Here is a 12593-nt window from a genome sequence, read left to right as displayed (position 1 = left end):
CTACCAAAACTGACTCATTTGCATGATTGAAACATAATTACAGCAAGATGAAAAGATGCCTTTGTTTTGTTTGGTGCTACAATTGTGTTTAATTGTTTCTGCTATTTGTTTTTGCTTTGTCTGCTTGCTTGTTTTTTTCATCCAAATATCAGCGAATGCACTTGTACCAATCGGTCTCAGGGTCAATGAATAAGGATGAGCTAATTTTTCATATGTGGGATATAAAAGTCCTGCTGTTAATGACGTTATCATTGTAGTAGCACAAAAAAAATGGCTTCTGACTGTCCACCTTTAACTGTCATGTACTATGCTGACAAAGCGGAATACTTTTTTATCATTCCTGCAGAGGAAAATTGTAAGCCTGATGCAGGATACTTCATGGCGAAAATCAATGGCAAGAATAACACAGACAATCTGCGCAATAATAAGGAAACTAGATTATACTCCATGCATCTGTAATTCACTGCCCGTTTCATGACAGCAGTCACTCATGAGTAACAGTTTGCTGAGCTGCGTCCTTCCTGTCCTTCTCGCACCGTGGGAGCCACTGCATGTGGCCCTTGTCCCTCAGGGACTACCTTTCAGCTTCTCTTCCCTCCTCATCCTGCTCTCTCGGACTACCTGATCCATTTCAGTGCCTTTGGTGGCCTTTTCACTGCTAACAGGGTCAGTGTAGATGTCTTCACAAGACAAAACAGACACACGTTCAACGCCTGCGCCGATTCTAAATGTCAACGTCATGTAAGCTATCACCATTCATCATATAGAAGACGTTGAATGGTTTACTCAGTGTTTAGCTCCTAGCAGTCAGTTCTTCTGTAGTGTAGCAAACAATATTTTTGTATAAAAACATGACATGTAGTTGCATCAAACAATGGTATAATCATCATTCATTGTAAATTTTGATAATCATAATTAATAATCCCAATTACAATTTCAAGGGAATAATCGACAATTACGATTTTTGTCATAATCGTGCAGTCCTAATATGTTTACAAATTACATTAATACCATATTAATTGACATGGTACTCCAAACAAAATTTCTAAAAATACGGTAATGCCATAGCACATTTAGTCAGTGTAACGCTAATGCACATGCACGTGTTGAAATGTATAAATATCTTCTTCATGCGATAGGATGCTTTTGTAGGTTAATCTTTTCAAGTAACTTTTCTTAACAATTCCGACTGAATCGCGAACCGATTCATGCCATTATGCTAACATGCTTGACCGAATCATTGAAACTAACTGATTTAAAATAATGATTCAATCTCTGAATCGCATTAACAGATGCAAGGTAATATCAGTACTGGCTGTACTGGTATACGTAATGGGCCTCATGCCTCAGCTTTATAAATCAGCGCCATGTAAGAGATTGTGGCCTATGGTTTGTTTATTATAACATTCAAAAATTAACCAGATAGACAGACGAAAGGATCAAAAATTAAGAAATATAAGGTCTTAAGTGATGCACACAATTCATATCAACAAATTAGAATATGGTCATTTGCCAATCAGCTAATCAACTGAAAACACTTGCAAAGGTTTCCTGAGCCTTCAAAATGGTCTCTCAGTTTGGTTCACTAGGATACACAGTCATGTGGAAGACTGCTGATCTGACAGTTGTCCAGAAGACAATCATTGAAACCCTTCACAAGTAGGGTAAGCCACAAACAGAGTTGTTTACAGAGTGCTGTATCCAAACATGTTAACAGAAAGTTAAGTGGAAGGAAAAAGTGTGGAAGAAAAAGATGCACAACCAACCGAGAGAACCGCAGCCTTATGAGTATCGGTGCACTGATAAAGATCAGCCGATCATTAAAGCGCATCTTATCATTAAAGCCGGTTCTCTAATCAGCGGTAAATTCCATCAGGTGGGTGATTTCACATAGAGCAGATGTTACTACAGAGAGCCGTTGATCACAGACATTCTGCGCAAATAAATGCTGATAATAAATGTGGATTTGCGCAGCTTGTCTGTGATCAATGGCTCTCTTAGCTGATGCTAACTGTCTTGCTGGTGTTAAGTTGAGGTAATTTTTTAAAAATAAAGTCCAAATATTTTTATTCAACCACCTAGATAGATTACATCCGGGGGGAAAAGAAAGGATGTGATGTTCAGAACATGGTAACTACAGTAATTATCAAAGCGGGAAGTGATGCTCTCTGGGGGCATTTGACCAGGGGTGTCTTTACACCACAGACAAGGTTTGAGAAGAAAATAATTATTCAAATGTTCTTTCTAATTAGTAATATTTTGTTATATGTGTCTGTACTCAAGTACATACCGTGAATTGTGTACTTTGTCCACCACTGATTAAAGTAAAAGGAGCCCCCTCAAAGTATTGAGTACCAGTACATGTGCAGTAAATTAACATACTTTCCAGAATGCCAACAATTCACTAATTTTTATTTTATTTTATTGGTCTTATGAAGTATTCTAATTTGTTGAGATAGTAAATTGGTGGGGTTTTGTTAAATGTGAGCCAAAATCATCACAATTAAAAGAACCAGAGACTTTTACAAGTTTTAAAATTTGAGTTGATTACTGAAATAAATGTACTTTTCCAGGACATTCTAATTTATTGAGATGTCCCTGTATATAGATGCCAAAACCATAATTTATAAGCTTATTAATTGTTGCCATCACATACAGTACATTTCTGTACATTAAGAGGTTTATAACATAGATGGTCAATATGCACTAGATGAAAATTTAATTTGACAAACTTAAGGCAGATTAATCAAATTAGTATGTAAAATCTTTAGAGAAATCAATGACAATAGAATAAGAAGAAAAAGTTAGATGTGTTGAATATCTCAATTCAATATACCCTCCTGTATCAAAAATAATGGTTCTTTTAGCATTACATTTATTCCAAATGGAATTTATTCTGTGTTTTTGTCACTTGCAAAGGTGTCAGATCATTAGAAGCTTAGATACCAAGCCTTTTCTTCTGTGGCAAGCTGAATGCTCTTCTTGTCAATTCTCAAATGAGTTTGACTGTTTTGTCAAACTACCAGAGCTGTTTTGAGATCCTTAAACAGAATATATCTCATAATTCTTTCAGCTGTGACTTTCAATAAGGTACAAGTCACTGCAAATGTGATAAACACAAGAAGAGCCTGAGTATGGAATTTCAAGGAATGTTGTAGTTTCTCTTTTTCTTTTTAGGGCTAAAGCATTTGACTTCCGTGCAGGAAGAAGCATGATAACTGTACAGCAGTTAGGCCAAAATGCCACTTCATACCACACAATCAAGGACAAGAGGCAATCACGCAAGCCATGTTGTCCTCCATATCGGTTAGCATGCATAGAGACACGGCACCTTCTCTCCTCCGGCAACAACAAAACGTCGTCCAGAGGGGCCAAAGCACTGTGTTTATGGAGATTACATACAGTGGAAGAGAGAGCCCAATTATCTAAAGCAAATATATTGCGTGGAGCCAAAACCCACGGCAGCCCACAGCGAAACAAAGTGATTTTACAGCTCAATTTTAATCTACAGGCTTTGGCCTGGTCTTTGGTTCCCCATGTGGGCCTTTTAAAATCTGATTTATCTTTACGCTTTAAAGCAAAGCAGTGGCAGCACCAGCCACGATGCTAGTAATGCTTCTGAGGGTTCTCCAGTGATAGTGCTGGATTTAATGAGGTGGTCTGAATGCAGAGATGGTGCACAATGGAAATACTGTGGTGGTGGAAATTTTCGCAGGGTGGATGAAAAGTTTTATGGCTCAAACCTTAAAAGGCGCATGTGAGACAGAATTTGCGAGAACACGGGAAATAGTGAATAAATCAGTGTTTGTGAGTAGCTAAATACAAGGAACAAGATTTGCTTAGTAGTTTGACAGTAGTTTTATGAATGAACTTAGCTTCATTAGTTGTGCTCTCTTAAAATTCTCTTTGTTTAAGTTTTACTTGGAAAGTTTAAGTAAATGAACCGTTCGAAAGAGTTAATTATAGTTTAACTGTGAGTAGCTTGACAAGCTAAAGCAGATACCCCAACACTGTAACAAATTTCTGGTCATATTGGAGTCTGAGTGCTATTTCGGAGTAGGGATTGACTTTGTAAAAGGAACCATGGTACACTAACCAGAAGGAACCAGAAGGGAGCAGCTGGGAAAGGTAATTGCCTAGTTGGTGCCATGTGCGAAGAGAATTGGGGGTGCTGCTTTATCTGTGGGCTGTTATATAGGAGGAAGCACAGAAGTAGAGAAGCAATTCGCTACAATTTAGATTTAGGCTGCCTGAACCCAAGTGAACCCTGCTTACCACTGTTAATTAAATCTGAGAGAGAGGTGAAGGGCAAAGAGGAGGGGTCAGAGCAGGACGGTAGATGAGAGGAGGGGAGGCTAGTATGATCTTATCAAGGAGAACAGACCATTCTTTGGCAACGAATAATGTAAATGAAGCAAAGGTCAGCAAGTTTTCCCAACGAGTTCAGCTCTCCTGCTGGCATGAGAATTAACTTCACTAAGGAAGCAGCGGGAGAGAATGGATAATGGTGTAAAGATAATTGCCGGACTGTGCTTATTCATGTCAAATCATAAATTGAGGCTCGTGCCTCACTTTCAAAACAAATGAGACTTTTAAAATGCAGAGCTTGTTAAACACACACACTTTGAATAAAATGAACAGAATGTTGAATGGAATGTATTTATTCCATATGGTGATCCTAATTAATGTAATAATATTGTCACGGGAGGAGCACAAGACAGACACAGTGGGCGTGGCGTCAGGCCTCGGAGAGGCTTTTATTAACAGAAATCATAAAACAAAGGGACTAAAAGTGGCCAAAGGGGGAAAGTGTCCAAAATAACAGGGAATCTGGTGTCCTCGTTGTGCTGCGGGGTTTGTGTGGGTCGGGCAGTGTTCATGGAGGAAGGGTCCAGGTAAGGGGCGGAGTCCGGCGGCCGCACGCGCTCCCCTCCTTGGTCCGGGGCGCGAGGGGCGGCGGCTTCTCCTAGCGGCCGCGTCTCTCTCGTTGGCCGCGGCGCTGGTAGGGGATGGACGGCCCGGCATCCTGGCCCGTCGGCCGTGTATACGGGTGCGGTTCCCATCCGGATCGCGGGTCCGGCAGCTCACGTCTTGGTGGCGCGGGAGTCCCTCAACGCACCCTTCCTGGACCCACGAGGACACCAGTGTGCATGCACGGGGAAGAGACCGGTCTCCTGAGGAGAGGCGCGTTGGGCTTTTAAACAGCGGCGGTAATGAGGCTCCACTTCCTTCAGGTGTGCCCCATCACACGCCGCCAGCCCTGACTCGTCCAGCGCCCCTCCTCTCACACACCCACTCCAGTCGGGAGCCTGGTGAAGGGCGGCGATTTAGGACGGGGTGCCGGTGATAATCAGGGAGGAGGCAGCTGACTCGTCACATTCCCCCTCCCAAGCGACATCCCCGTCATCAGGGCGCCGCCCACACGGGAGTGCTACCATCCTCAACCAGGCTCCAAACGGTCGGAGTGGGCGGGGCTTCCTCTCCGGGCGGTCCTCCCTCTCGCAGCGCACCAGAACAGGGACAGAGAAACCGGGTTTTAGTGACAGTCTCAACCAACCACAGGGTAAAATGACAATGGAAAAGTCACTTACCCCTTGTGTGGCTGGGAGGCTGTCCCCAGTTTTCCTCCGTCCCAGTCTGGGTTCTCACGAACGTTTGCAAGCGAGAGGGAGTGACGTCACCAGACGTTTCCCAACTGCGCTGTCTAGGCTCCGTCTGCCTGCATTCTCCACCAGTGTCACGGGAGGAGCACAAGACAGACACAGTGGGCGTGGCGTCAGGCCTCGGAGAGGCTTTTATTAACAGAAATCATAAAACAAAGGGACTAAAAGTGGCCAAAGGGGGAAAGTGTCCAAAATAACAGGGAATCTGGTGTCCTCGTTGTGCTGCGGGGTTTGTGTGGGTCGGGCAGTGTTCATGGAGGAAGGGTCCAGGTAAGGGGCGGAGTCCGGCGGCCGCACGCGCTCCCCTCCTTGGTCCGGGGCGCGAGGGGCGGCGGCTTCTCCTAGCGGCCGCGTCTCTCTCGTTGGCCGCGGCGCTGGTAGGGGATGGACGGCCCGGCATCCTGGCCCGTCGGCCGTGTATACGGGTGCGGTTCCCATCCGGATCGCGGGTCCGGCAGCTCACGTCTTGGTGGCGCGGGAGTCCCTCAACGCACCCTTCCTGGACCCACGAGGACACCAGTGTGCATGCACGGGGAAGAGACCGGTCTCCTGAGGAGAGGCGCGTTGGGCTTTTAAACAGCGGCGGTAATGAGGCTCCACTTCCTTCAGGTGTGCCCCATCACACGCCGCCAGCCCTGACTCGTCCAGCGCCCCTCCTCTCACACACCCACTCCAGTCGGGAGCCTGGTGAAGGGCGGCGATTTAGGACGGGGTGCCGGTGATAATCAGGGAGGAGGCAGCTGACTCGTCACAATATGAATAATATAATAAGCAAATTGAATGTAAGAATATCGAAAAGTGGAATTGCCTAAAGCCTATATTTTCATGCCGAGCTTTGGTTTTATTCTATGATTAACTTTGAGCATGCAAGATTCAATGTGATATATTATTATTTATTAGATTTTGAAAATGTTGAAAAGAGTAATGAGATCATACATGATTTTAAAACAAAAGTTGGCTCTTTACATCGAGGGTTTTATGAAATTTTAAATAGGGAAACTGCATGAGAATTTAGATGAAAGTGTCCAATATGTTTTGAAAAACTCCTGTTGCTATTACCATATGAAATGGACTGCAAAATTATCTCTGTCGACAGCAACTGATGGGTCTAAAAATTTTGTTCCTGAATTCAGTTTGCAGAAGATTATCCATTTTGGGGCTGAATGCTTTCTAAAATATATCTGAGTGATTATAGAGAGAAAAATCTCAATTCTATAGATGAAAATGGAGACGCTTTTGGCACAATTCATTTCCCCAAGGCAACGTTGCTGAAAATTGGAAAGTGGCTTTAGAACTCTGACAAAACTTAGATAGTTTGAATTTTTCAGATTTCTTTAAACATGTTAGATTTATGATTATCTTTGAACTATTCGGATTCAGTATTTTGACATCTGAGGCTAGACATATAATTGCTGAAGAACTTTAAAAGCAGTTTCTTCTTTTGAAATATATCATCTGATTGAGGAGATTTTTTGATAAGCCTCTTACTGAGGATGAGAACTGCCTTTAAAAATATCTTTGCTTAATTCCCAAGAGAAAACTACATGCATTTGCATCTTATCTGGCAAAACATTTTAAGCTATGATCCATTACAGGTGAATATGAATGACTTCTCACTCTGCTCTCGTCAAATCTATCTATCTATCATCTCCAACATAAGACATAAACCTTTTTTAAAAAGTTTAAAACTTTCAAACAATACTTATTCAAGCTAACATTCAAAGTTTTACTTGAAATATTTAGCTTTTCTAATTGAATTCCACTTTGAATTCTACTTCCATATATTCGACAGTGATGGTGAGTGTTTGGTAATATACAGATAATGATACGTAATATCCAGTCCAATATTTTTACTTAAGTGACTCATAGATTTCATATTCTGTTTATTAATTTCAGAAACTGTTTTTGTGCTTTGATGAACAATCATTAAAAGTTCAGCGTCGCCTGCGAGATTCATAAGTTCTCTAACAGGAACCCTAAAGTGCTCACTGCTTGATTTTCTCTCATGCTAAATCCTTTTTGATTTTAATTTTTTTAAGATGCATAATTTGGGGGCACAATTCGCTCCCTTCCAAACGCCTTTGCTTGCGGCTGTCTGTCTAAGACATTATGTACCCTTTGATTAAGGCTGCTGAGATTGTCATCCCATCACAGCATGACGATCGCCAGAACCCTCACAGTGAAAGCAACAAGACACTTGGAAAAAGAAGCGAGAATCATGCAAAAAGAGAAAGAAGGAGCTGTCAGGGGGAGAAAGAGGTGTGATTTAATCCCTCATTCCTTCTGGCTGAGTTTGGAAAGAGAGCGTGATGGCGAGTGAGTTGTTTACTAATGTTCTGTTGGCTAATGCATCCAGTCCACCCAATGAGCAGCACCCGTCTGTCTGGCTCTGATGTTGTCTTGTAAGTAGTGATGTGTGCTCAGTTGCATGAGCCCAGCACCCTCAGCCCTGATTCTTAGTAGGCTTGTGCGATACACCCACTGCTAACAGCAAGCTGGTGGGAGTCTGCTCAGGCTTTCATGATAATGTATGCATTTTTCTGTTGCTTTACACAGCCAGATGCAAGCCGTTGGTTTTTTCGTTCACATGAGAGTTTTAGGAGAAAGCTGATATTTTTTTGCAAGGTTACCACAAATGTTCTCCTCAGTCCACAATTGGGAGTTAGGACCACAGATAAACTCTGATGTAATATAATGCCAACTGTAAATTGCGGTCTGAAGAACACAAACATCTGTTGTTGTATCTCCAGATTAAAATAGTAAAGTCTTGTTTAGTGCCACAGGAAAACCAACTGGCAACAGGAAAGTGCAGTGGTTCGATATCAAACATTATGGTGTACAGTTCTCTTTTGCTACCCTTCTCTTTGGAAACCTAGTGAATAAACTTGCTGGCTACTACCTAGCATTCTAACTAAAATGGATACCGATAAAGTCCATACGAGTGCTCCAACATTTAGTGAAGTGACATTCAGTGACATTCAGCCAAGTATGGTGACCAATACTCAGAATTTGTGCTCTGCATTTAACCCATCCGAAATGCACACACACAGAGCAGTGAACACACACACACACACACACACACACACTGTGAGCACACACCCGGAGCAGTGGGCAGCCATTTATGCTGCGGCGCCCGGGGAGCAGTTGGGGGTTCGATGCCTTGCTCAAGGGCACCTAAGTCGTGGTATTGAAGGTGGAGAGAGAACTGTACATGCACTCCCCCCACCCACAATTCCGTCCGGACCGACACTAGAACTCACAACCCTTCGATTGGGAGTCCAACCCTCTAACCATTAGGCCACGACTTCCCCGTCGTTGCCTAATTTACAACATTCCTTCAAAATTTTGCTGACAAATAAAGGTCCATTGTCAAAAATGTAACAATGCATGAACCACCGCCCACACAGAAGTCATTTTCTAAGCAAGCTGCTATCTTTTGACATGAACACATCTTGAACACTAGCTAAATCCATCAGGGAAACTTTTTCACCCTTTTTACGCAAATCTCTCAATCGCAGAGATTCCTATCGATATGATTGCCAAGCAGTAATAAATGTGACAGCACCTTTATATACTTTTATGTATAGTCAACATTGCTCTTCCATTTTGGAGTGGACTTTTTTAACAGAGATTGCAATGCATTGGGGGATTCCCATCTTCGTGAATAATACATATATGTACACAAATGTATACACGTAGTTCCTCATATAATGCATCATTTTTTTTTCTGAATATCATGTCTGGGGGTTCGGTACAGTTCCACAAAGCATTACAAAAAGATTTTAAAAATCCATCCAAGATGCCGGACAAAGCAAGAGAAATGTTTATTGTAAATATACTTCTTTATAGTACAGTATGAGGAGTACGCGATTCCGAATTCATGATCACTTAAACTGCTCACCAGTTACCATCTTATTTTGCTTGAAGCACACCCATACGAAAGAACGAAATGAGAGGTTGTCAAGACTGTCCAAATGTTTCTCTAACAATATATCAACACAGACATTCACAGTAATGATTATAATACTTCAGCTAATCATTTTTGAGGTCTAAATCGCCATCCTCGAGCTGAGGTTGTCAGACTGACACTTATTTGTTTGGACCGTGTTCAACAAAACACCGTGCCGGCGTTTATTTTTATTGATGTCGAGCAGGAAGCGGCATACGGTTGCTGGCAGCCACCCTGAATTATGAGGGAGGTGTTTACAGCCCCTCTCTCGCACTCTCCATAGACAAAGATCAGTGAGACAGAGAAAGACAGCTCTTGTAATCACTCTTAATAGTCTTGTTGTTTGTGTGAGTGTGCGTGGTAATGATGCTGGCACTTCAAGGATAGGCTCACAGGGGACCCACTATTGTTCCATCGTCTCACTGCCTTTCAAATGGCACCACAACAGGTGCCTCTGTGAGGTTCCTAGTCAGTTAATGCATTCAATTAAGGCTATGGTCCTTTTGTAGTTTTCTATATCATCGTTTAATCACACCTATGGATCTAATGACTGTAAATTGATCTAAATTGGACCAATTAGTGTAATGTACTACAGCTTTTTTCAGGATTCCATGTTTATTGCCCTGTCTCCATGTTATGATCCTCATAAAGTTTCTCATGATGGGTCAAAGTCTTGTCAGCTAATTTAATGATGTGAACCCTTGTTTTATATACTTCTCTGTTTCATTGTGTGACTTGAACAAGACTGAGCATCTAAGCATTTGTGTAATGTTAGTAGTCAGTGCCACATTGATATTAAGCCAGTTCGGCGTGCCAAACAAATCAAACCTAAAACAGAGAGGGTATATGACATGGGAAATTCATACTCAGTAGAATTAGAGTGATTCATTCTCCACGAAGTGATTCACCCTTTTATTTTTGGAAAAATGCAATGATGATGTCGAAGGAAATTCATGTTTTCTCTTGCTGAATGCAATAAACTATTTTTATGAATGATTATATGTGACATTTTCCGGTCTGTCTACCTACATACATTATACTTATATGAACAGGTTAACATGTAACAGTTTGAGGAGGAATCATTGGTTAGAACAAACTAATCTCAGTAACAGAACTTATTTAAAGAGATAGTAGCACACAAAAATGTAAATTGCAATCATTTACTAAATCTCATCTCATTCCAAACCTGTATGAGTTTCTTTCCTTTGTAGGACTCAAAATAAGATATTCAGAAGAACGCTGACTTTAATTGTAATTGTAAAAAACAGAATTATCCTCTTAGTGCTCCATTTAAGAAAAAAAAGTAATTAAGGTTAGGAATAACATAAGGGTGAGTACATGAAAATGATTTTCCGATGCTTAAATCCTAAGGAATACTTAATGACAAGCTGTAATGTAAAAACAAATTGATAGGTGCCAGATTACAAGGCATCTGTGGTATGATTTAGTGCACCGCATTCTTAATTTCTGAGCAGTGTCATTAGTTTTCATCACTCTTCTTGTTTAAAATCCATATGGTAATTGTAGATTCAGCACATCTAACCACGGCCTTTCAGATCCCACCTTCAATTGCTTTACAACCGGTCATCAATTACATGTCAAGAGCACCTCTGGCAATCTGTAATCATATTGATTCACACACACCTTTTACACAGTAATAACCACTATGTGATGAAGAACCGAGCTGGTGCATTTATTACCCTATACATAAGAATTAAAATTTTACTAGGAACGTAAAAGACCTAGCATGCAGGTCTTCACCTGCTACTGACGCGCTTGGACAGACTCACCTCTGCAAAGCATGATCAACAGAAGCCCAGCTGGACTGAGAAGTAGCATCTTCACTTCCTCTGAAGTTGGTCGGGGATGGAGAAGAGAACGGGTCGGTGTTTTTACACCGACAAATCTTCCCTAAGGTCTACAGGACGATAAACACAACATTCATCTCTTTATAAGCAAGAAACAGTGTCGCGTTTAGATGTTTCCCCTTCTAAGCGTCTTAAAATGAGTCTCTCCCGCGGAGCCGTTACTAGATGTTGTCATCTTGACAGCCATGGTCTGTTTGGTGGGTTTTATATGTCTTCTGGAGTGTCTGAGAGGCACCTCAAACATCGAAATTAAAGAAGTGCCATCCCCTGAAAAGTCACAGATTTGGAGTTCCGAGCCACAAGTGTCTTAAAAGCAGCGTGGTAGTCGTGGATGTGCGCTCGGTCTAAATAAGCCTCAGCTGTGTGGAGAATCTCAGAGGAAAGTTGAACATCGCTCGTGACGCTCGGCAACGCTTCATAATGATGTCAAATCCACTGTAATTCAAGGGGTTACAAATAGAGTGACTATGAAAAGACAATATCTGTGATTAAGAAACAATTAGGAGGGTTTATATATATAAGTCGTCACTTAGAAAGGGCTTCCACTGTTACTGATTCACTTAAAAAAAATTAAACTGTAGTCCAGCCGTCGATGTGTAACCTATCGCCCGCCGAAAAACAAACCATGAACTTCAACAATGTGAGGAAAGAAGTAATTAAAACCATTTGTATTGTGAAAATGCGCTTTCTCTTGTCCATGAAGTCCACAGTGAATATCCCTCGTGCTTTCGTTTGCTCTTTGGGTTCCGCAACGACAAGCACAGTGAGTCATGATACTGATGCACGCTCTCTCTCTCTCTCTCTCTCTCTCTCTCTCTCTCTCTCTCTCTCTCTCTCTCTCTCTCTCTCTCTCTCTCTCTCTCTCTCTCTCTCTGACAAATGCTGCTAAACTGGGATGTTGGCGTAAGAATTTCAATTGAAACTTCAAAGTAGCCTACTTTATTTCCGCGATTGTTTTATATACAAATTGTTAAAGCATAAAAGACAGCAATCCTAGTCTGCCCTAAAATTAGATGCAAGAGCCAGCTCCATTAGCGTTGATATGAATAGTTTGCTTGCGATGTGTGCTTGTTGATGCATGCAGTGCAAACAATAATTCGTGTAAAATATTTT

The 12593-nt window shown here is 41.7% G+C and overlaps 1 protein-coding gene across 1 annotated transcript in view; it reads right to left on the bottom strand.

Moving 5' to 3' along the window:
- The window catches only part of LOC113064194 (transmembrane protein 132C-like), a 102715-nt gene extending 90479 nt beyond the window's left edge, over positions 1-12236 (bottom strand). Inside the window, exon 1 of the mRNA XM_026234826.1 lies at positions 11403-12236. Coding sequence (XP_026090611.1) covers positions 11403-11451 — 49 coding nt within the window. The 5' untranslated portion in view covers positions 11452-12236. The remainder of the gene's footprint in view (positions 1-11402) is intronic.
- Between the last annotated feature and the right edge of the window lie 357 nt (positions 12237-12593).

The sequence above is a fragment of the Carassius auratus genome, chromosome 46, assembly GCF_003368295.1.
Source record: "Carassius auratus strain Wakin chromosome 46, ASM336829v1, whole genome shotgun sequence".
NCBI classification, from domain to species: domain Eukaryota; kingdom Metazoa; phylum Chordata; class Actinopteri; order Cypriniformes; family Cyprinidae; genus Carassius; species Carassius auratus.
This window is presented reverse-complemented; position numbering and strand designations above follow the sequence as displayed.